At 38.7% G+C, this 25,254-nt stretch overlaps 1 protein-coding gene and 1 long non-coding RNA gene across 3 annotated transcripts in view; one reads left to right on the top strand and one right to left on the bottom strand.

Annotated features, from left to right (window-relative positions):
• The first annotated feature begins 509 nt into the window (after positions 1 to 509).
• Positions 510 to 25,254, top strand: part of LOC130572981 (uncharacterized) — a 39,963-nt gene continuing 15,218 nt past the window's right edge. The window contains exon 1 of the long non-coding RNA XR_008965283.1: positions 510 to 591. This is a non-coding gene — a long non-coding RNA (uncharacterized LOC130572981). The remainder of the gene's footprint in view (positions 592 to 25,254) is intronic.
• SEL1L3 (SEL1L family member 3) overlaps positions 9,597 to 25,254 on the bottom strand; it is a 34,160-nt gene continuing 18,502 nt past the window's right edge. Inside the window, exons 13-24 of one of the 2 annotated variants that reach the window (XM_057365055.1) lie at positions 25,006 to 25,146; positions 23,870 to 23,932; positions 22,276 to 22,452; positions 20,552 to 20,679; positions 19,844 to 19,927; positions 17,527 to 17,617; positions 17,333 to 17,417; positions 15,490 to 15,599; positions 14,113 to 14,240; positions 12,308 to 12,410; positions 12,141 to 12,213; positions 9,597 to 10,880 (exon numbers count right to left, since the gene is read on the bottom strand). In XM_057365055.1, coding sequence (XP_057221038.1) covers positions 10,714 to 10,880; positions 12,141 to 12,213; positions 12,308 to 12,410; positions 14,113 to 14,240; positions 15,490 to 15,599; positions 17,333 to 17,417; positions 17,527 to 17,617; positions 19,844 to 19,927; positions 20,552 to 20,679; positions 22,276 to 22,452; positions 23,870 to 23,932; positions 25,006 to 25,146 — 1,350 coding nt within the window. In that variant the 3' untranslated portion in view covers positions 9,597 to 10,713. The remainder of the gene's footprint in view (positions 10,881 to 12,140; positions 12,214 to 12,307; positions 12,411 to 14,112; positions 14,241 to 15,489; positions 15,600 to 17,332; positions 17,418 to 17,526; positions 17,618 to 19,843; positions 19,928 to 20,551; positions 20,680 to 22,275; positions 22,453 to 23,869; positions 23,933 to 25,005; positions 25,147 to 25,254) is intronic. The other variant, XM_057365056.1, reaches the window with a different exon arrangement.

The following is a 25,254-nucleotide window of genomic DNA, read 5'->3' as shown; positions in this document are numbered from 1 at the left end:
AGTGTGGAGGAGCTGTAGGATCTCGAGRGCACCCAGATTCCTGGGGATTTGGACACCAGGGCTTGGGGCTGGCTGAGAAACAGGGAACCATCTAAAGGGAGATSAGTGGGGGCTCCTCCCTCTTTTGTTCAGTCACAGAATAAAGCCAAAATGAGTTGTACGAAATACTCTGTTCCTCACAAGACAGTGAACACTCATTGATTTCAGATCGAATTTAGCATTTTAAAGGCTGGTAACCTTTTAAAAGTCGACAAGGGAGACTGGGTGGCAGAATCCTTGTAGTATACAGACAGCATCTTCAATGAAGTAAACCCTGGTTAAAGGAGAATATCACAGAGCTCAGAATGGATTTCACATCTGACCAGTTGAAAGGGACATATCAGCACCATCTGTTGGCATGTCCTGGCAATTCTCATAGTTGCAAATCCCAGAAGAAATTTAAAATTTCCTCACCTGCACCACGTGCCTCACTCACCTCAGGAGGAGGCGCTGACCTTGGTCTCTGTGGGCACAATTTTCAATGCCTGAATGGGGGCACTGTGGGTTCYGAGTCTCTGACCTGCAAATGACTGGTAGGATAACTGCTGCTGGGTAAGAYACCACAAGAGGACAAAATTGTTTTTATTTTTAAATAATCACATGTATTTCCATACATGGAAATAAGAAAATGAAGTATAAATGAAAAATAATGAAGTAACCCTCAAAATGTTACTTTATATCTACTAAATTACAAATGAACGCCATTTGAGATGGGCTGGAAAACTTCTTTCCTGCTAAAAGCTTCAAGCAGSTTTTCAGCTTAAAAAGAATGAGAAAAATTGCCCTAGAGAATAAAGTATCTGAAGCTGCTAAATCAAGGTTCCTGGGGCACAGCTGGGGAGGCTTAAAAGCAAAATAAAGTGATTGAAAACAGCTGAAAAGTGACTGAAGAAAACTCTTGCTATGATAATCAGCTTTAGGTTTGGTGGTACGAGCTAGGAGCAGCTCTTGAGTTTGTGTGTCTGAAGGATGACTCAGGAGACAGGGCTGCTCCTGTACACACATTCTGACACTGTGGCTGTTTAATGACGAGGTAAGTGTCCAAATTTATTATAATTTGGCACCTGTTACTTGGTCTGAAGACATTGTGTTATAGCAGGAAGCAATGRGGTTTCTATGCAGAGTATTTTCTTGAACCAGAGGAGATGGAGTGGGGGAGGAGAATATTTWTTCCTTGAGCATATTAGCAAAGCTCTGAAGGATGTACTCATTGAGGATATTTTAGTTGACTTTTATTGCAGTTGTGTTRTTCTTTTTATTCTTGTGTGGAGGTTTTGAAAGCAGTCAAAACTTGCTCTGGTGGCTCTGTGGTGGGCATGATGGGAAAATACCATTTAATTCTTTGTTGTGTCTGTAAGAGAAAAAAAAGTCCAGTCTTTGTGCAATGATATCCCATTTCTATCAGAAACTGTCCTGCTAACTGTGTACAATATTTAATCTGAGAGTCAAATGTTTAAGGGAACAATCTAATTCTTCACGTTTTTGTTGGCGGGACACAAATCCTGAGGACACTGTTATGAGTGTTTCTAGCAAACACAGATCTCGAAGGAGGACACTGAGAGAATGATTCTATGTCCTCAATCTAATGGAGGGAAAATTGATTTTTCTTGTGATGTAGACTATGCACCTCATGAATTCATATCACCTGAGCCAGTAAATGTATGCTGGTGTGGAACTGCCCTTCAAGAGTCAAGACACATGCTGGGGCTGGTAACAGAGAAACTATGGCAGAAATATGGAACATTTACAGAGTACAAACAGCAGACCCCAGCCCTGCCACATCCTGGACCAGTTCTGTTCAGACTCTGAGATGCTCCTGTGGCATTGCCACTCGACATCAACAATCTAACGTGGCTCTGAACTCCAGCTGGGTTCAAGAAGTGTTGCAGTCTGGACTTCACCCAGTATTGCTGGCTGAAAGGGGATGGTTATCTTCTCCCTGAAGAGTAGAGGTCAACTTCCTAATARCATCTGGGATAGTCCATGCAAGGATGAACCATTATTGAACGCTAAGTCTTGACTTGTGCTGCATATAAGCTTCCAGGAGGATATCCTAAGCTCTTCTKTGTTGTTATTAACAAAGTCACTGCATTTATCAGAGAAATACAATAAAGACCCAGAGAACTGCTCTTTTCTTTCTGTATAAAAGAGTGATGGAGACTGTAAAAGGCTTTGGAATACWCTTAGGACTCCACTGACTGTGGAGTTTGTGGGGTTTTTTTTGTGTGTCCTTGTTCCTTTTGTTTTTCCTTTTTGCTTCAGTTTATGGACAGTCAAACAAAAATAGCTTTCTTCTACAAAAGCACAATACTCTGGTGTTGTTTGTTGTGCTGGTCTTGGCTGAATTAATTTTCTTTATAATAGTTGCTATGGGGTCATGTTTTGGATTTTTGCAGGAAACAGCATTGACAATATGGAAATGTTTGCATAATTGCCAAGCAGTGTTTACACAGTGTAAAACCCTTTTCTGCTCCTCAGCCCATCCCACCAATGGGGTGGCTCAGGGTGCACAATGAGTTGAGAGGTGACACAGCTGGGACAGCTGTCCCCAGCTGACCCAAGGGAGATTCCATCTTGCTGAGCATATACAGGTGGGGGAAGAAGGTAGGGGAGACATTTGGAGCAATGATGTTTTTCTCCCTGAGTCACTGTTATGTGTGGTGGAGCCCTGCTGTCCTGGGGATRTCTGACCACCTCCCAGCCCATGGGAAGCATGAAATAATTCCTTGTTTYRCTTTGYCTGTGTGCATGGTTTTGCTTTACCTGTTAAACTGCCTTTTTCTCAACACACAGGTTTCCCCGCTTATATTCTTCCAGTTCCCTTCTCCTGTCCTGGAGGAGTGTGTGTGAACAWGTGGCTCTGTCACTTAGTCACCTGGTGGGGTTAAACCATGGGTGAGATAAATATCTAAGATCTTTTAGATCAATTATTCTTTATTGAAGTAGCATTAATATTGTGTATCTTTAAAAGCTGCATCTTGAACACTTYTGTCCTAGGCGTGTATTTGTTAACGCTAGTGCAACCATTTGTATTGTTTCAAGGAAATACTTTCATTGGAGTCAGTGAAAGAGTCAATTGCAGGTATTTTATATATTTGCAGAAGGAGCCTTTATTAAACCCAGACTSCCATCATCAGCCTTTCAAACTGTTCTGGAATTATGAGGCAGGTGCACAAAGCACAGGCTCGGTATCTAATCTTTTGTGTTCATCTGTGAGTGGTGGTGGGGTAGGTGGGTGCCTGGGGGATTTGAATGTTATGGTTTTGATAGGTAGACTTATAGCCATAAAAATAATTTTATCTGAAAGAGGGATTTTTTTTTTTATGCACATACCCTTAACAAGCATTTCCTGCATCACAGAAGAATCTAAATTTTCCTGGGACAGTGGCATTGAAGCACAAGGTACAAATAGGCAGAGTAGGAGGTGGGGGTTTTCAGGCTAGTCTGGTTCCTTCTTTTTTGTCTCTTTCTTGCTAACTGAATTATCACATRGGGTGACAAAGCTTTCTTAGAAAGGTTCATAGGTATTTTATTAATCAAAATGCTGAACAAGGTGTTTCTACCTGTCATATCAGTAACAGAGCATAACCAATTCTATCATCCACTATTCACTGCAGGGCTGATASGATCCAAGTGCCAAGGATATCCTGTGCACTGGCACCGGATATTCGAGATATGAAAATGAAGCTTTTTATCRCCTTTTAATGTTGCAAAGGCACAGAGGGTATGTTTGCAGAACACACTAATGCAGTGTCAAGCAGGATAGAAGAATTTGCCCTAGGAGAGCCCGAAAAACAGGCTGGGCAGCCTCTGGCCCCTGGCACCAAGAGCTCCCACCTGCACTTGCCATGGTTATCTCTGCATGGCTGTCACTCCTCTGGTGGATTTCRGCCTCTGTGAGGACAAGCTTTTAATCAGTGTACATCACCACGTTTAATTCCCTTAGACCTAACTGGGTATCTGAAGAATGTGGCAATTACTCTAGGCTTTGGAATATTTGGATTAATTCTAATTTTTGGCAGCTTTTCAGGTCAGTGAATTAACTTTTGAATATTGGCCTGTTAGTGCTTCTGAAGGCTGCTGGTGATTTTRTATATAAACTTATGGATTGGGGTCAGACACAGCTGAACAGTAAAGGCTTAGAAAGATCTGGAGGAAAAGTTTCTGATCACAGAATTCCAGAATGGGTCAGATTGTAAGAGACTGAAGTTGGTTAATTATCTGGTCCAACCTCCCTGCTCAAGCAGGGTCATCCTAGAGCACATGGCACAGGATTGTGTTTGGAACACCTCCTGTGAGGAGCACTCCACAGCCTCTCTGGTCACCCTGTTGCAGTGCTCAGTCACCCACACAGTAAAGAAGTTCTCCTCATGTTCAAGTGGAACTTCTGTCAGTCTCTGCCTCTTGTCCTGTTGCTGGGCACCCCAGAGCAGAGCCTGGCTCCATCCTCCTGGCACCCTCCCTAAAGACACTCACAGACATTGGTGAGGTGCCCTCTCAGTAATTTCTTCTTGAAGCTGAACAGGCCCAGCTCCCTCAGTCTGTCCCTGTAACAGAGATGTTCCTGTACCTTAACCATGTCTGTAGCCCTCCCCTGACCTGTTCCAGGGGCTCTGTGTCTCTCTTGTACTGAGGAGCCCAGAACTGGACACAGCACTCCAAATGTCTCTCACCAGGGCTGAGCAGAGGGACAGGATCCCCTTCCTCAACCTGCAGGCCCTGTTCTCCCTAATGCACCCCAGGACCCCATTGTCCCTCTTGGCCCCAGGGGCACTGCTGGCTCATGGGCACCAGGACCCCCAGCTCTGCAGCGCTGCTTTCCAGCAGCTCAGCCCCCAGCCTGTGGTGCTGCATGGAGTTACTCCTTTCCAGGACCCTGCATTTGCCTTTGTTGAATTTTTGATTGTTCTTCTCTGCTGATGCCTCCAACCTGTCATGGTGAGAGACAGGGTCAAAAGCCTTGCTGAAGTTGAGGTAGAGAACATCCACTGCTTCCCCTCATCCATCCAGCTACTTGTTTCATCATAGAAGGGAACCAGTTTGGCCAAGCATGATTTTTTTATTCTTAGTGAGTCCATCCTGATCATCTTTGTGCCATCCATGTGGATAGAGGTGACCTCCAGAATGARATGCTCCATCACTTCTCCAGGGATTGAGGTGAGGCTGACTGGCTGCTCCTTGCTCTTTTTGAGGGATGGGGTATCATTTGCATTCTTGCAGTATTTAGACACCTCTCCTGATCTCCATGACCTTTCAAACCTGATTGTAAGTGGCCTTGCTGTGGTGTCTGCCAGCTCTCTCAGCACACAGGGACTTGTGGAAGTCAAGTTTACTGGGGTGTTCTCTAACCTAATTCTCCTTGACCAATGGAGAGTGTTCTTTCTATCCTTCCCTTCCCTGGTCTCCTGGGTCAGAGATCCCTGAGGGCTGGCTCTTGTYAGTGAAGGCCAATGCAAACAAGGCATTTGGTGACTGCCTTTTCTGCGTCCTCCTTTACCAGAGCTCCCCTTCATTCAGTGACAGGCCCATGTTATCCCTTGTTTTCCTTCCATCATTGATGTATTTTAAGATGTCCTTGATATCCTTGGATTTACTATCACATTCAATATCACCTTGGCCTTGACTTTCCTGGTTTCARTCCAATTTACTCTGAAAATACCCCTGTATTCATTGAGAATGGCCYAACCCTGCTTCCACCTCCAGTAAGTTTCCTGCTTACACCTGAGTGAAGGCAGGAGCTCTTTATTCATCCACACAGGTCTCTTCACCCCTTTGCCTGAATTYGTGCTCATTGGGGTGCACTGTTTTTTAGTCTGGAGGAAGTGGTCCTTGAGTAACAACAGTCTCTTGAACCCCTTTTCCCTGTTTCCATTGGATTCTTCCAAGGATATCCCTGAAGAGGCTTCAGGAAGAGTTTAMCTCATCACAACCAGACAGCAGAGCCTGACCTTGATTTGTTTATTAATACAAATCTGTTTAGAGAGATTTGCTTATAACTTGCACAAATACTTGCTGTGTAAATCCATTACTGAGGACATGCTGTAATGAACAGACAGAAAATGCCAAGCAGGTATCTCAGTTCCTGCCTTGGCAGACTGTCAAGAAAGGGTGCTGGGTTTGCTAATGGACTTGTGCTTTTTCCTGCTMACCTGGCAGGGCTGATAAGAGCAAACAGCAATGCTGAGCACTAGGTGCTATCTAGACAGTACCTGAGTGATTAAGGAGAGGTCAGCGTGGACAAGCGAAAGAAACAACAGGAATCAGAAAATGCAAACTGGGGAGGGAAGCAAGGTCAAGGAATACGTTAACAGAAAGATCACTGAACACAGAGTTATAAACAAACCTGTTGCAGCCAGTTTTSTTCTGAGGGGTTATTAAGATGCCCAAAGGTGGATAGGTATCTGATAGTACTTGCCAAACAACCCAAGTCCCTTAAGTCAAGGGACACACAGCACTGCTGGTGCAATTTAAGTTTGGAGCACCAATGCTTCACAGTATCTGATCTGCTGCTGGTGATTTGATTTCTGCTTGGTTGCATTTTTTGGTGTCTTTCTTGCTTACCCTAACTATTAGATAAGCRTGTACTGCAATAATGCAAGTGATCTTTTCCTTTACATTTTGGTCACTCATTTCTCCTGATCTCATGTGATTTTGATGCTCAGAGATCTGTATGTGGCTGTTCTTACACAGGCACCTTCTATTCAGGTATAGACATGCGTTACTGTCCTTACTGCAATGTAATTTAGTCTCCTGGCGGAGGATTTGGGTATTTAGATAAATATCGAGGCTCTGCTGCACTTCCAACACACCTATCATTTCAGTTGCTGCATTTTTTTATWTTCAATTTTCTGTTGATTATTGGAGAATTGTTTCTGTCACCTACATCCCAGTTTTTTAATGCAGTTAATGTATTTATGGGAGGAAGGAGAAGATGTATGGACGGAATTCCTCAGCCAAAGCTTATTCACCTTGTTTGGTACCTTTGTGCAGTCTTCCATCCAGGGTAAGGGTCAAACCCAGTGTTAAATGTCATAGTCCATCAGTCAATGGGGACAGCTTACACAGACAAGAATCTGCCATAAATCAATTCGCTTCACAGATAATCCGTGTTTCACATGTGGTTTTTAAAGATCATTTATGCGTTTCAGCTCAAATGGAAATTCAAAAGTACCAACAAAGGGTATGTTTATAATATATAATTAACATACCAGGACTAATGTGCAAGCATTGTCCCCTGTATCACCAAGTAACATTTCTATTGCAAGGTATCAACAGAGAACCTTCAGTCTGTCCTCACATCTGTTTATTGGGATGCAATCTCTTCCCCGCATGGACTGGGAAGCCACACTGTGCAGTCAGTGGTCAGTCACCCACAAACAGATGTCCCTCACGTTCAGGGCTGTTCTGCTAATACCATACTGTGCAATTCAGACCTGAACAAACTTTTCAACATAGTTGCAAATCTTTCATAACTGGTTTGAATTGCTTCCTCCAGTCATGTGGTTGTTAACTACTCAGAACTGCTCAACATTGACTTGTTTTTTAGCTTATCTTCACCTATCTCATCCTCCCTTCTTTCCACAGTGCTTTGATACCATCRCATATAGCAACTTCTCTGCCTTCTCACAAACCCATTTACTTGGTGTAAACTGCATTCATTCTAGATAATTTGGCACCTATTTTGTAAATAACTCCTCTGAAATTCTTGTCTGTAATTTATTTGCTAGAGATGACTCTGAGCTGCACTAAGGAAGAAAACTGGTCATCATTTACACTRCCTTATGCATGACCTGAGTTGTTCAGATGGCTAGACTGCAATCAAATGTGTACAAACAAAGCATATAGAGCATTTCAGCTCTACAGCTGTGATTTATTATTTCCTTATTGCCACCCTGAACGCTCAGCATGGGCTGCAGAAACAATACACTTTAGTGATCATGTTTCAATTTATGAAAAAATAATTATTGATCCAGCAACTCTTTTTCCCTTCCCTCCCTGCTTTCCTTGTGGATGTACTAGAACTRTGTAGCTGCTTTGCTTAACTAACCATTCTCTTTCTCTCTGGGAATTGTTAATTCTCTAGGTTGTCACATAATAGCCCCCTGGATCTAACAAGTGAAGGATAATAATGTAACTGTTACTATTTTAGCCTTAAGGATTGCCAGTTTATTGTGAAGAGTTGCTTATCTTAACATACTCTAAGTATAGTGTGGTAGAACTTCTGATGTAATAGGTAACAATGAACAAAGATGAAACTATTAACTGCTGGCGTCAAGAAATATATTGCAGCTTCAGCAATTGCCCTCTGAAATACAGATGTGAAATCATGTTTCTGGCAGAACTCTTCAAATTAGTTAATTACTAGAGTTGAGAACATGGGCTGTGGAGAGGAAAACAGACTGAGCCTGAGTGCTAATGCTTAACTCTGACCTGTATGTACACAATCTAAACCACAGCTGCTCTAAGAACTCCTGGATTGCAGCACATGGGCTGCAATCACTCCACCACAAAGTCCCTTTGGATTAATATTTCACTAGGGGCTTCAGTTTTGCTACATGTGACATTTGTAGTAAAATACACTTTTCACATGCAGCTAACTACAAGCAAGTTTTGTCTTATGCACATCCAAATGGCTTTTTGTCATCACCTAGCTGTGCAYGCCATTTGGTACCTAACCTTACACTGTGCCTACTTTGTGCCATTTGTCTACTTGTCTTCAGGGTACATGACTTTCTGCAACACTTCTGGGTTTACCATCTAAACCTGCCCCAGTTTTAATACAGATGCACAGTTTTCTTTCAYTAGGTGATAAAAGTACAGTTGAGAGGGCTCTTGAAATATCCATTCCTTGTGTTAAGGAATTTGATATAATCAAATTTAGTTGCACAAGTTTTTGCAACTCAAAACGGACTCAAAAGTAATGGGGACCATTTGCAATAGATATCAAAAGCACATATTCGAACCCTCATGAGTACAACAGTTTAGATGTAAAAGTCAAGATCMTTTGTAACACATTAAAATACCTACCTATGCACGAACAAAACAGTACCTACAACTGTATTAAGAACAAAAAGTACTCTTTGCATCTAAATGGWAAACTCAGTAATGTGGCACATAAATTACTTTCTGAGCAGGAGGAGGAGGGAGCTTCAGCATCTTCATTTCTATCCCACGATTTKTCAGTGGAACAGCTGCCTTAAAACATCAACTCTTCTCTCAACACTTTTAAATTTTCAGTATTCTGCAAGTGAAATGTGCCCTGATGATATGTGTGTACAGGCATTTATATACAAACATAAAAATCTCTCTTGAAGGTCAGAGGTTTTTTCCTTTTAAATCATCCTTTTCCTACTGAAATCTCCTTGCTTGAAAAACAAAATAACAACTATTCCAGGTTTGCTCTGTGAGATGACTATATTACTCAAAGAAAGTGAGAGCTGATTGCCCCATTTGAAGCCAAGAAAASAGATATGAAAATAATGATCTTGAGAGTTTGCAACAGCAAGATACTGTTTCATCCAGTARGTACTTTAAAAGAAATTCTTCCACATATAGGCTGAATTAGAAAAATATTTTTATTTACAAGAGTAAATAACGTAGTGCAAGGCGAGTGGATTTAACCCCCAATAATGCATAGATTGATGCAATTCATAGTCCGTGATCTACCGAATTTTGCAGAGGTGATTGCACACCTACTGTAAAGGTTAGACCTTTCCTACAGCCACTTTACAGACAGCTTTAAATCAGACAGAAGGTATTTGCACTCCATACATGTTATCCACATATCCCATCCAACATCTATCAAATAAACTGTCACTTAAATAGGTGTCTTTTAGAGTTACTCTAGAACATGAAATAATCCTTGCCAGTGTTATCTATGGAAGAATCCAAAAATAAATTTTTGTTCACTTTGTCACCTGATCACAATTAAATATTCTTTTATTTATTTATTAGGGGAGCTCTTTTCTCTAATCATTGGCTCTTGGCAGGGAGGGAAACATTTTGTTGTGTCCACCAGGGAACTCTGGATGCTTGCAAAACTTTGACTAAAGCTTAGCCAGCAGAACTAGTATGTTATGATCATATTGCAAATATTCCTGGTGTGTTTTCTTTCAAAACAAAACACTTTTCACATTGAAAAATTAGGATGGAATATAAAATGCCAAAAACCTGTTACCATTACATGTATCAAAGTCCTGGCTGGTTTCCATAGRACTTGGAAAGTGTTGGTGACTGTGTTTTGCTTTTTTTTATTTTCCATGATTCAAACTTGGAAAACTTTGATAACTTCACCAATAAATAAGCTCAAATGTAGCAAAAGTAATTTAGTAAGAGATTAGATGTGTAGAGTAAAACTTCATCAAAACCTGTGGGATGTTTGCTTATTTGTCAATTAGGCAAAGACTTTGCAGGTTTCCTTCCAGATCCTTCCATGACATACAATATGATCATGGTTGGGTATATGAGATAATCTGCATCATCTGTTTGGAGTTAAATAAATTATAGGAATGGTTTTCCTCTACAGCTGAGAAGTCAGATCAGTGAACTTCCCTACAGCTTCAGCTGTTGGACTGCATTATTAATGCCATGTACAGGGTTGCTTGCCAGTTCTTAGATTTGTAGTTTTTCAGATCCTGTTTTCCCRATGGATGTCAACCTTAAGAAAACTRCACTTCAGCTTGTCACAAGAGGATTCTGAGGGCTTGAGTCCTGCTGTGATAAATTGTTTGATAAAGTAGGTTCATCTTGCTGTACTGGTCTGGTAGCATCCTCACTGTTATTCCCTGAAGAAGAAGGGACATCGTCTGGCCATGGTTCTGATCTCCCAGGAGAATTGCGGGCTTCAGAAAAATGTCAAAAGAAATTAGTAAAGAAACCCCACTGTGTCTAGGAAGTCTATTAATCAATATTTAAATATTATGTGGATGTATAATTACATATACATTGATAGTATTCAAAGGTTTGGAAATACTGAAAGAAGARTATCTATAACTAATATACTTTATACGTATGTTGCATAATTTCTAAGTTACGTAAATTAATAGTAAGAAAAGAAAGCAGAATTTCAGAATTATTTCCATATTCAGCATATTATTCACAGTTACATGTCTTAATTCAAATAATCTTTTCAGATTTAATGGTGTTGGGGTTTTTTTAATACCATTTCCTATAGGTGTAGGTTGTCACTGTGACAGTAGTTGTTTTGGTATTTTATTACAGAAATAGATCAGAAAACATTATTTTCTGACATAGATTTAAACTGCCTACTGGGRTTAAAACACAACACAAGAAAATGTATTTAATGGAAAAAATTATTTTTATAACTGGTAATATTCACAATTTCCTGATCAAGTCTTGTGATCTGAATTGAAACATTTGATTGAAACTGGAAATGCTTTTTAAATTATGACTCATTATTTTTGTGTGTGATAGTAGGGGTTTTCTCCCCTTTCCTCAGCAATGCAGTTTTGTCTCTGATATCTCTTTCAACGTGGTAGAAAACATGACAGGAGYTATAACAGATTGAAGTCTGGCATTTGATTTTCTGTTTGTTAATTTATTTGTCCCATCAGAAGAGGCAACACAGAGCAAAACTTTCTGTTTTAGGAACAGGTGGAGTCTGCAATTCCTGACTGAATGCATTTGCTGATTCTGTTACTGATGAAGAGTCTGAACTGACTCTTCCTAATTGCTGCAATGTTCCAGCACTTGAAACCTCGCTTATTCTCCCACCTTGCATTTGAAGTTATGCATTTATGTGAAATAGCCAACACACTTTGATTGCATATTGCAGAGGGAATCAAAGTCATTTAATCACTGCAACAATACTGCATGTTGAGAGATGGGGAATAATCTCAAGCAATTCATGTTTTTACTAAGAATCTCCTTTGTAAAGRGAAATTCTTCATAAACCAAAAGGTTTAAAGTTATGCTTTTCTTCATCAACCCCTTTTTAAYGATCAAAAATTACTTGTATGTCAAAGAAGCTACTGTTGAGAGGTACTTCGATCAACTCTAGAATTCTGCTTTTATTTTTGAAGTTTTTACTGAAATGAAAAGATCACTCCTCTTTCTTCAGTTTTACTACRACACATACTTACCAGATAAAGACTGAAAAGACTGCACTGCAAATGCAACAAATATCGATAAAAGAAAGGTTCCCATGAAGTAGATCTGTGACAGTAATTTAAAAAACGTAATTAGAGCAGTGCAAAGCCAAAGTAGTGCTCCAAATGAATTGTGCATGTAGTAAAGGAGAAATACATACCAGAGTAGAGTGTAAAACATTGTTCCAGAGAACTCTCATATAAAAATATAGCAATGCTAATGAACATGGACTAATTGATTCTTGGTTACTAYTATTCCAGCACCTACAACAAGAAGATTAAAACAACTAATCAGTCCTCCTCCACAATTTTGTAGCATCGAACATCTGGTAATCTCAAGGGGGTTTGCAGAAAGTCTCAGTAACCCAGAAAAACAAAAAATATCAGGGTGAAGTAAAAATTCAGAAAAATAGCATCTTAAACTTATTGAGCACGGAACACCTTACCCTAGAGGTGTATTTTTTTCTTTTCTTACTAGTCAACAATGGGTCTGAGCACCCAGGCTACGCTTGCAAAGCAGTCACAGTTCAAGTTCTAAATAATGCAAGTCAACAGCAGAAAGACTGGATTTAAAATTAGATGTACAAAATTTAGTTGCCTATGCAGAACACTGGTGCTAAACCTCCTTTGGAGAACATGGGGTATAACAGAATGAAGTCAGAACTTKAAGAGTGTTTTAGCAGACTACCACAAGGTACTTCTTGGGGCGAGCTGAGCAGCTTTCTCAGTTCCATCAAATAGRCCTTCACCTGCTAGGGAGTTTAGACAGCTGAATCACAGGCACCTATTTTATGCTTAAATTGATTCTTTTCTACTAAGCTAAGGACAGAGTGATGGGGTATATATATAGATATAAACATATTCTATATAAATACACATTTGAGTTACACAGTTGTAGATTGTGTATATATACACACATACATAAAATATATATAAAAGCATGTGCCTTTGTGGAAAAAATTGTATGATGATGGGAAAACCCTTCTGCACTGTCAGCTCTGGAATTACTCTCATGGCAAAGCAAATGGATTCAGCTCAAACAAAAGCAGAATTCAGACTCCAGTTTACAATCTCAGATGCTCCAGAACCACTGGGTATATGACTGGCAATTTCATGTGGAGCAGAAGTAATTGAAGGTACAAGTTCAGACTAACTGAAATGAAGAAAAATTTCAGCAGATTGTTGGTGAATAAACAAATGAGGTTTTAACATTGGTATCATTTCCACTTTTTTGGGGTCACACAACACTTGGCAGCAAAACAGATGCTGAACCCCTCAGTCTTGGTTCACAGCCTCATGTAYTAACCATTAGCTTTTCCTTCTTTAAATATTTGAAAGGCAACTCCACAAATCCAGCAAATATTGTGTCAGTTTCCCCTTCCCACTGTGCCTTCTGACACATGGTGCTTTACCTGAGTGAAAGAAGCCCAGGTTCTGTACTGGAACCACTGCTCACTTGGTGGTTTGTGCATGAATAACACTGGCATAGATCATTCAGGCAGCAGATTTGTAACCTTCTCAGATATCTAATATTCTGTGCCATGACATCTGTACCAGGCTGGAGCACATATGCAGAATCCATAGGAAGGACTGCTATTATCTCAGTTACACAATTTGAAGTTCTGTATTAAATTATGCTGCATTTATAATTGAAATGTTGGTTTGTACTGCACAAAAATCACCAGTGCCTAACTTAGGAACTTAAATATATAGAACTGGAAAAGACCTCCTGGATTATTAAATCGAATCCCTGCTATTTCAGGTAATTACATGCAGTCAGGTCTCTTTAACAGGCATAAACTGAAATATATTTAGGGAATTGAAGCATTTCAAGCATGTTGACCTTAACCTGCCTTAAATCATAAAAGTGAACAAAGTTAATAATTACAGGAGTTGCTGTTCTCCAGAATAAATGCTACTCACGTGGAAAATCAGAAGATGCTGATTAAGGGAGAAAAAAACTCACCTGTAATACAGTTCCTGAAGAAGTGATGTATTACTAGAATGCAATGCTTGATCAATTTCCAAGTGATCCAGAATGTAGGAAGGTATGGAGTTGCCCTCTTCTATGACAAGGGCCAAATTAAAGAAACCCTAACAGTAAAAAAAGCATGCACACTTTTTAACCATTAAATTTTCATATGTATATTTAAGCACYAACAATCTAAATATTATAACTGTCTTCTATACATTTGTTTAGTATAATGTGATATTTAGCAAATAATTATGAGAGCCCTTTCTCCTAACCATATACCCCAGGTAAATACTGAGAATGCAAAAGAAGCATTTAGATGTTGTAACACTGTTTCCTTAGAACACATCTGGAAAAAGACATGAACTTTCTTACTTYTAGTTGCTCTTTAAGCACAGTCACAATATCAAACTGTCATCTTTTATCTAGTAGGGAAATACGGACTGAAAGCAGAAATGGATTTCTGGTCTGTTACTATTCAATTCCCCTTCACCTAGCTCTACAAATCAACAGCATCTGAATAGTGAAACTGAGAGCAGAAATTTCCTCYAGACAATTCAAGTCCTTAATGTTACAGTTTTGCCTATTTGGACAAGTCTTAGACAACCCCATGTCTCTGAAGAGTCAAGAAGAACAYGAGACATTTTACAGGGTTCTCCATYGCTTTGACTTSCAAACTCTAAAGTAACTATTCGTGCATCTCTTCTTTTCTCTGCTAGTTTACTTTTGTTGCAATAAGCTCAAAACAGAACCCACCCGTGCTACCTCTGATAAGTTCACATACAAGATATTGTCTAGGGACACTGCCATAGGGACAGGGAGAAGGGAATATTGCACCCAGGACACTTCAGGAGGGCCTGAGAACAGGAAACTCAGCAGTGAAACACTGCATGTCTTTGGTAACRTGACATGGTGTATTTTTTAATTATAAAGCATTTTAAGGTGAAGCCATTGTTAGCAAACAAAATTCACCCTGGATTCACTCAACTATACCAAGGGAAAGGGGCCAGTCTTCTTTTCYATATCCTAAAATGGCAGAAGATAGGATTGGAATACAACCCAGCAGTCTATTAATTCTTCCTCTTGCAACAGCGAGAATACCAAGGTCACAACTGAGTCAGTAGTGCCAAGGTAGCACTGAACTAGGCCATTTACCTTTAGCTTACCAAACAGCCTAATTCTAGGACCACTCATCTATGCTAAGTTTACCTTCTATTATGAAACAGCAACTACTGACTTACAAGGTATTTTGAAATGATTGTATCTTATTCTACCAGGTTTCTTTGGTGCAGATGAGGCCAAGCAGAAGAACCAGCCACAGCTAAATTCTCTGTTCCACACTCCAATGTTTTACCACCCCTGCAGACCTACCTGTGAATCTCCCTCCACGGCAGCCTGTGCGTACATCCTCATGGAGAGCTCAAGGTCTTTAGACTGGTTCTGGTAACCATAGTAGTAGAAATCGCCCATCTTCAAATAAGCTGTGAAAGAAACCAGCAGAAGATCATTTAGACTATCTTCAGCAATAGAAATGACCAACTACTAATGTGATAGAGAAGATAATAGTAATTTTATTTAAAGCACAGTATTAAAAAACACACTCTTTCTCTCTGTTTTTCTCTGTGGCTTCTTTATATGAGCCTCCCACTGGAAATATTTATCCTAGATGAAATCTCTCATTGTCTCTCTTTAATGAATTTAGTGAATGACATTGCTATTTTTACAGAAACCAAAACTTAAAGAGTCTTTATATTGCATTCTTTCTGCCCTTGCTGAATCTATCTTTGGGAAACCGGAAGCCATATTAGTCAGACTAGCCCTACTTACTTGATGAGGCTTAAAAACATGCCATCTATGTGTTTACTCTGTACCTGATACAGAGTGGCTGAACCTTTCCCAAAAGCTAAGAACATTGCAGATGATAATTTTATTAGTTTCAAATCCAACTCAACCCAGGACAACAGCAGGAATACAATTTTTCTGGTCTAGAAGGAAGCAATGCCCAGCAAATATTTTACAAACRTCTTTCTGTGATATTGCATAGTAATGAAATGCATCAAAAGAGAGGGCATTGAGCCTGACAGGAGCAAGCATGATGTTGTACTAATCTATGCTAAGGAGTTTACTTCTTAGTAAAACTCCCATGGCTGTGTCTACATTTATCTGAGCTAAGATTTCCTCAAATTGTTTGAAACTCTTCTACATTTTGCCTTGGGCACTACAGCAGCTATTGTAGAAATCCCACGTGTTTTTACAGCGGACTGAAACCCAATGACAGTCCCATCCCATGAGTCTGACCTTCAGACGTTTTTCTAATGTAAGCTTGTACCAGTGGATCTATCAAAGGGTCAACCAAACTACGTCTTGCTAAGGTGTCTACAGACTCCTCAGGAAAGCTAACAGGGTTTGTCAGCTCCTGTGGCTTCAGGATATATCCACGTGGTATTCAGTTTCCAGACATTTAAATTTTCCCCACTGTTTAGATAAATAGCATGAATTAYTTTTACACTCTGTTTTTCCACATGCTTATTACAAATCACTTAAATGCTCTTGTGAGACAATTAGAACAATGTTTTCAGAACTTCAGAAACACTTTCAAAGGCACCAAAATGACTTAGCTATTGAAGTCATAGATGGAGTAATATTTAAGGCCCAAGGAATGCAACTTATTTGCAAATAGACCTTTTCTTTTAACAGAGAATCCTTTAGTTCTCCAAGGTAAGCTCTATCAATGTTGATAAACTCTGTACCTTAAGAGAAAAACTAATAATAAATTAGATAAGGAATCCCTTAGCCTTTATTAGTTTCTCATGACTCAATTATGATATGGAAGTATATTTGCTTTTGGATTTCCCCTTTGATAAACCAAATAGCATGTGCTCCTAAAGTCTGCTCCTTTTTTTTCTTAAACTTTGAGTCAACTGCTCAGATTTCTAAATATCTAGCCCTTTCTCAGGGTTCAGCTTTATAATTTTATTTTATTAAAATTTTATCCATTTAATGCCATAAAAAGGGAATTTTCAGAAAAGCTGTGCTGAAATACAACACTTTGATTACCTTTTTCCCCCTGATATTTCTATCAAAACATGAAAAAGGAAATGTATGATTAGCAGGGATTAATCTTCCCTGTGACACAGGGAAGATTAAGTTGKGACACAGTCTTTGAAATCTAAAAAAAATAAAATTAAAATTCAGAGACAATTCTAATACATACCAAATGATGGAGCATTGACTTGAGAAACAGAGAAATTGTAGTATCTCCAGACACAATCAGTTGTTAGGTATTTTCTTGCCAGGTCCTATAAGGAAAATAATTGATTCATTCATATGCCAGGTAAGAGACTAGGATCACATTATCATTAACAAGTGCTCCTTTCAGGATAATGAGTTGTGAATACATTTACTCACTGGTCTTTCTTCACAGATGTGTGCTAAATTTGACTGTGACACTTCAATCCCAGTTTCAGCTGCTAAAATGTAATGCAGCAGAGCTTCATGCCTAACATTAGATAAAATAAATTAATGAAATTTATTTTAGTTACAGTTTAAAAAAAAACCCCAAAAGCACTAAATAAATTTGTAAAATTGCATATGAGCAAAATGTTGGTACAAAGTTTATAGCAAGAGGCTGGGAAACCCATGCAACAGCGACATATACAGGCAATGCTCGGTATAYGCATCTCAAGAACTGGCAGCCTTTTCCCTCTTCACTGAAGCTAGACTGGCTCCGGTATGCATCTACTCTAAGTGCAAGATTAATGGGAAAAAAACATTGATACTAAACCCAGTAATCTCTTTAAATTTTTCAGATAAAAYGTTCTTAAAAGACACTTCTTAAAAAAAATCTATAATTAACTTAGCTGTGTATGTATCTGTTTACCATTCATTTGAGCATTTCTTTGGTTGCTTTACCTTTTAATTATGTGACTTCTTTATTCTTGTCTTTTTAGACTATGAGCTTTTGAAAACAGGATTTGTCTCTCCTTATATTTGAATGTATGATAGAACAACAGTCTCTGTTCCTCAAAAGACTCTATGCCTCTCACTGACTGTAAAGCAAGTAGTAAAATTTAACACTGCATTTGCAGTATAGCAATTCAGTATTCTAATTCTAGAGGAGAGCATCTCTCATATTCTCTGCCACTACTCTATATGATGAACACTACACATTTAAAATTAAGAGGAAGTCTTCAAAATCATGTGTGTAGTTTTAGAATCACAAGATAATAAAAAAAAAAAACCCACTTGGCGTACTTTTTTCTTTCTAAAGTTTCCTATTAAAGAGTAATGCTGCCAGTAACTTTCTCCACAACACAAAGGTAAAGCAATGGCAAGTTTCAGGGTTCAGTGGCTTKTTTAACTGGATGCAGATACGGTCAAATACACTCTTGACTTTAAGAGTAGGTGCTTAAGCAAAGAAACTTTAAATCAAATTGTGAAAGCAGCTGTACTTACAGAACTAGCAGGTGTAATTTCCTGTTATGCATTCTGTTTCTATGATTACAAATTATTCCTTGTATTTGCCCTGTAAACACATCTAGAACAAGGGAGACCTGGGACTAMAGAAGGGATTCCAGGGAAAGCTGGGAAATTGGTTCATCTGATCCTTAAATTTCAAAGGGCAACTRAGAAAAGAAATTACATTTATGGCCTTTAGATCAGTCTTTGAAGATCAAACTACCATSACAGACACATGTGTAAAATGTGTCTGCAAAAAGCGACTGAAGAACACATATTACTTGGTCTGATTGGCAGCGCAACTATTTACAACACTCATGCAATTTACACCTTGGCATCTCAAGTAGGACTCCAGCAGATTTTCCCTCCTAGCTGCAGAGCCCAGGCTTTCTGGAATCTTAACGCTCTACCCGTTATCTGCCTGTGAACTGCAGAGTGAGCCGGGCAGAGTTACAGGCTTGCACAAGAGAACACAAAATACCAGCCCAGATTTTCAGTAAAAGTGAGCTCAAGTCTAAAGAGAAATACCTGTGGTGAACTGAGTAAAAAGACGACTCTTCTAGGGGTGGATAACTCCAGAACAGTACACTGACAGTTTCTGGCAGACCTCCTAAGCCTGAAGCATGAATTAAGTACTTGCAGGGGGAAGCTGCAGGACTAAATGAGCTATTGTTTTTGTCATGTATGACAGTCTGATGTTTGCACATACAGTATCTGATGCTCACACCTACAGAGACTGCAAAGATGGAGCTTTGGCCTGGACATTATTTTGAAACCTCTTGAGTGGCTCATTGGATATTACAGCCTCTTACTACTTACACAAAAGGTAATATTAACYATACACAAAAAAATGAACAAATTTAATCTAGCAGTCTGAGTTTTCTATGACACAGCATTATACAGAAGACAGAAAACAAAACATAAGATTTGRAACAGAAAGAATAGGAAAAGTGAAAGGTGTTTCTCTGGTTAATCCAGTKGACATCATACAAATACTATGGGATGAAAACCAGGGACAGTTGATACAACTATTTTACACTACAAACTCCTTGTTTTTCACTTGATTCTGACAGAAATGTTGAATTATGTTTTGGGTGAACTCCTCCTTCCCTTTATGTTAATGGATGTSTTGCAACTGATTTCCATAGTGCTACTAATTTTTTTCTTTGAGGTGATGGTCATTATTCATCCTTCATCATTATTCATTATTTTATCTTGCCATAAAGTAAGTGAAAAATTGAAAATAAAGAGCACAGAAGAAACATACCATGAAAGTTCCAGATAAGCATTGAGAGCTTTTCTGATTACATGACCTAAGTAGCCATTCTTCTCTGCAATGTGTTTTGCCCAGCTGTGGAAAAGAACAAACAAAAAATGAACAGTTGTGCTCCAGTAATGTTATTCCCAACTCATGCAGACTCAACACAAAAGAATACGGGATCACCTGAATTCTTCTGTAAAACATRCTATGGGATTTAACAGTAGTCATTGCATCAATTCTCTAACAATTGACTGAATGAGAACATGATGTCCATTCATCTCTATGTATATATTAGAGACATCCTGTTTCTTTCTCAGCAATGCTTTTTCTAAGAAAACAAACAAAATAAGCGCTATCAATAATTATCTGCCTATTTTTTGATGCAAAATACCAATTCTACCACATCAGAAGACTCATATTTCTTGAAAATCAAAAAAGCAAGGCTTTGTTAGATCAAATCTGAAAGAGTTATTTGAYACACTCTCTCAAAGTTGTTCTGGAAAAAAAAAAGAAATACTCAGTATCTCTCAAAATCTATTGGCATTTAAATAATACACATACTCATGCAGATCAAGCATTGCTGCAGATGAACCTTTTGCCAAGGATGTAAGCACCACGAAGTTCAAGGTGTTTTGATTAAGGACTTAAATATCACCACTAACCAAAATGATATCAGAAATATATTCTCCTTTAATAAATGGTCTTGTTACTTACATTACAGCTTTTTCTGGATCTCTAGGGAAGTCTTCCATATTTCCAGTGATGTAGTACAGAGAGCATCGTAAAGTCCCTTCTATATGTCCTCCTTGGGCAGCTTTATAGAAATAGCGTGCAGCAACCGTCTGTGAAGAAACAAGACACAATTAGCAATTTTGCCTTATTAATGTTTATTGAGATTTCTTCTTCAGGACTCATTTCATCAAATGAATTTAAATAGATAGCTGCTAATGAGGGCAAGACAGTTTAACYACTTGCAATGTACTCAGATTAAACGAATTCTTTCTTCTAGCTTTTTAGTAGTTTAGGCTAGAAAAAGTTTTGAAAAACATATTCAAATAATATATGTAACATCAAATAGAAAAGTGTCTAATCCTTTAACTAACACTTGCTAACACAAAAGTCCTGCATGCACTGACAAAAGTAAAATTAGTTATTCACTATTAGGAAGATTAATAAGGCATCCTAGAGAATGGGACTTTTGCACTTGCGATGCCAAGTGAAGGTTGTGGGGCAGCAGCAATGCTCAGTATGCTCAGCACAGCACGATCACAGCTCTCAAATCTTTGAAACTGGTTTATAAAAGTTTATAAAAGATAACAGATGGAATAAGCAGTGCCAGAGCCACAGAAGTGGGAAGGCTGCGTGACTCCACATTTTACCCTCAGAAATAGTAATCCGTAAAGTCAGCCAAACCAGCATACAACCTGAAATACTTTATTTCAGGAAATTTTAACCATCAATATATGTTTTCTATGGAAGCATGGACTATAGAGTATCCATCACAGACATAACTTCTTGCCCTTGGCTTTGGTGAACAAAGAAACCTGGGCATTTTTAGATGTACTTTTAGGTTAACTCTTACAATCAGTCCACTCTGAAATGTGTATTTTGGTCCCTGGGGAAGAAAAACATGTTTGCCAGATGCACATGTTGAAAAGCACTGCTGCTGTTGACAGCAGAAATGCTCACTGCCTGGAGTATATCCAGATCTCAGAATTCAAAGGCCACACTGGAAACATTTTTTTAGCTCTGAGGTCTGCCTGAATTTATTACAGTCTACCTCACTATATCTGTGTTGTTGTTTATACCTTACCTCTTTCGTTAAAAGAAGTATAACTAAAGTAGACCATTCCTATTAGGGGAAAATTTATTTTGCACATATGTTAATGGGTTGTGTCACAGAAAGAGAATATAAAATACTAGCATCTGCCAGGACCATATCAAATAGTTRAATTTTCAAGTCTGGATTGGAGGCTTCTCTCTGCAGTTCTGAGTGTCATAGAAGRTATGTGAATGCAACATAACTGTTCATGAGTTCAAGAACAAGGTTGTGCTGCTTTCAGTTATTGTGGAATCCTTCCACAATAAAGACTGAGAGAAACCAAAACAACTCACATCACATGATGTGAGAGCACACACTATTCTCCCTGGCTGCTGTCACTGGAAAGAGGAAAGTAGAGGCAGTCACTAGAGAAAAACCTGCACCTCTTTTGTTTCTAATTTAAAACAACACAAACACATGCATATAAGTTTGACTGAGATATTTGAGTAACATCTCTCTCCTACACAATCTGACTGAATCCCCCAATACAACCCTTCTTCATGATAAAAGATACCAAAACCCAACTCAGAATGAACASAGCAATCTCAAGAATAAGGCAAAAAACTTCTAAATTGGGCTGTAATGTAAGAAATAGTATTATAAAGTATTTACTCACTTGATTTCTACCAGGCACTCCAGGGTAAATCCCATCTAAATATAGGACACCAAGGTTGTATGATGCATCTGGATTTCCCAATTCTTCAGCAATTAACCAGTGTTTGGCTGCTTTTCTGTAGTCTTTTTTAAAATTGTGGTAATACCATCCTAATCCATTCACTGCCTGGGGCAAGCCCTTAGGGAAGGAGAAGTAGTAGTCTCAGGTCACACATTAGATCCTGCTTTGGGTCACTTCTGGGACTAGGGGTTATAAAGGTTTGCTGACTTGTTTCTCCCACTGCTCTTCCTTGTGGCTTCATATTTAAGAGTGAGAAATAAGACTCCAGTGTCTACCGAGTCTCAGCCGTGTGAGCTGACTTCCACTTGCTGACAGATTTTCACTTATTGACAAGAACAAACTGACTATTTTTCCTRTTTCCTCTTCAAAGCCAAAACAGGACACTTATTCTCATGAACTCCCAGAAGCTGGTTGACAGGATCAACAATCAAAAAACCCACTTCTTTTAAACTAGAACATTTCCTTGACAATAAATAGAAAGYAATGAACAAAGAACTTGGTGATGCTGCTTTCAAAACGCATTTCACCCACATCATACAGATCTGCTTAAGATACTGCTACTTGCTATTACCAAGTTGCATCTTGGCATCTTGGCTCAAGAGGAGAAAATCTTCTTGAGACAGCTGTTATTTTTGTTGCAATGAGTCACCATCTCCTTGCATAAACTGGTGGATCATGAGGCTGTAAGTATGCCAGCAGTGTTACTAACTTGCCCATCAAAATGCAAAAGCCATTAAACTTTTCAATAATTAGGGTGTTGTTTTTGTATAGAAAATGTGCATTGGAGCATAAGAACCTAAGTGTCTGACTTCAAGGAGAGTAAGGAAATTGGTATCTCTAGGATTCTTCCAGGAGTCTGTTCCTCAGATCCTCAGCCAAGGGAATTTTGATCACACCRTAAGAGCGTCTCTATTTATTTATTTAGACCTTTCCAGCCAGTGGAACAGATAGTCCCTCCTGTTTCAAAGGAATCACAGAACTGGCACAAATCTTTTCTGATGGTGATCAGCAGTGAAGTCCTACCATCATCATCAGTAATTTAACTAATTCTGGTTCTAAGAGCTAGAAAGGTATTCAAGGTCTAGGTACTCTTCAATTTTTATTCTAAGGACTAGATCATGGCCAGGGTAATCTGGCTGAACTAGATCATTAAATAGAGGGAGGCTCTTTTGCTCTGTAGTGCCTGTCCATGTTTCTCCCTATGGAAAAAACAGAAGGCTTCGGGACATTCAGGTCTTCTCCCTTAATGCTTAGGAACATGAGATAAAAACATGCTCCTGTATGAAATATCCACTCACTTAGTAAATCACTTAACTAACATCAAGTTCCAAAAGATATAAGTAGAATTCTTTTTCTTTCACAGAAATTTTGATTGATTTTGAGTGGTCTAGTGTCCCAGCCTGGGAAAAAACGGCTTTCACCATTCATGGTGAAGACACTGGAAGATGCAAGCAGTGTTGACACAGGATTATGGTTAACAGGCATGTTATATAAATCAGAGATCATTGTTGTTAGCACGTGGTATAGGGCTTACCTTGGCTGCTGCTTTCTTCATTAATTCCAATGCAAGTTTTATATTCTTTTTCACACCCTGACCCTAGGAAATGGATATGTGAAACAATCATTGTTTACAAATGCAGGCTGATAAAAATTCACTTATGCACATTCAAAATGCCTTTTAATATTGATACTATTAATTACTAGGTGTCATTTGGCTTTAAACAGATACAAGAAAACAAGCAACTTCATGCTCATCCTTCCTTCACAGCTTTACAAAATCTCAGTCTAGAAGCAAATATTTCACCAGTATATTCAAGTGATTTTTACGGGTAAAATCTCAGTTCTTTAATTTTGGACAACTAAGGAAGAATGAATAGCATTCAAAGAGGCATAGGTTGTGCACAGTTTGGCAGTGAGTACGAACTCTCAGCTTTCCTGAAAAAGGATGTTAGAGTGTCTCTACAGGAAATACACAGATGTCATGCTTAAGATGACCACAYAAAATAATTCCAGACACAGGTCAAACAGATTATGGGTGCTCAAAATTAACAAAAGCAAAACTTAAGCAAGCATTTTCTAGAGAAAAACCCTCCACTGTCAAAGGAATGAGATGAAGACCTAACAGTTCCTCACTAATATTTCTATCCTTTAGTGCTCTTGAATTTCTTATGAGGGACATCCCTTAGCTGATACACTTYATTTGACTCAGGCAGTTATTTTCTATTTAGCCTCTTCTGTCTGCTGTTTCTAGCAGGGAAAAACTAACTAGATGCAGAGATAATTTAATCTGAACTAAAAAAACCCAAAACCCAGAGATCTAATAAAGGGCATTCTAAAAAAGGATTACACTTTTATCTACACTTCTACACCCAAAGCCTATTGCATACTACCTGGTTGGATTCTTGAGGTGACAAGACATTAGGAAAAATTAGGATTCACAATTTTGATCCTGAATATGGCTAGGAACAAAGTGACTAGACGGCTTTTAACTTGCTCTTTTAAAAATTTTTTTGCCTGTCTGGTAAAAATCAACATTCAACTATTCGTTGATTTTCAGAGGAAATCTAAAAGCACTTGTACACACTCTTACCATGTCTCACTGCAGATAACTTAGAAACATCATGTTATAGGAATGAYTATTTTGAAGTGAAAACAAGAAACCTGACTTACCTTAAATAACACAATGGCATAATCATATATTAACACTGGATCTTCTGTTTCTATGGCACCCTTTGCATACCATTCTATTGCAGCTTCAGGATTTTTTGCCACTCCTTGTTGACCCCAAAAYAGCATCTGAGCCAAGCGTTGCTAAAAGAAAACATAAGTAATAATGCTACAGATGCTAGTGTTGAAACTGGAATTGCAGGAGCAGACTTTTGCAGGCTTAGATGCATTTCAAATAAGTGAAAAAAACTA

Source organism: Malurus melanocephalus, unplaced genomic scaffold (genome assembly GCF_030028575.1).
Source record: "Malurus melanocephalus ecotype Western Australia unplaced genomic scaffold, MMel_1.1 scaffold_47, whole genome shotgun sequence".
Taxonomy (NCBI): Eukaryota; Metazoa; Chordata; class Aves; order Passeriformes; family Maluridae; genus Malurus; species Malurus melanocephalus.
Note: the sequence above shows the minus strand (reverse complement) of the source record. Positions and strands in the feature narration are given on the sequence as shown.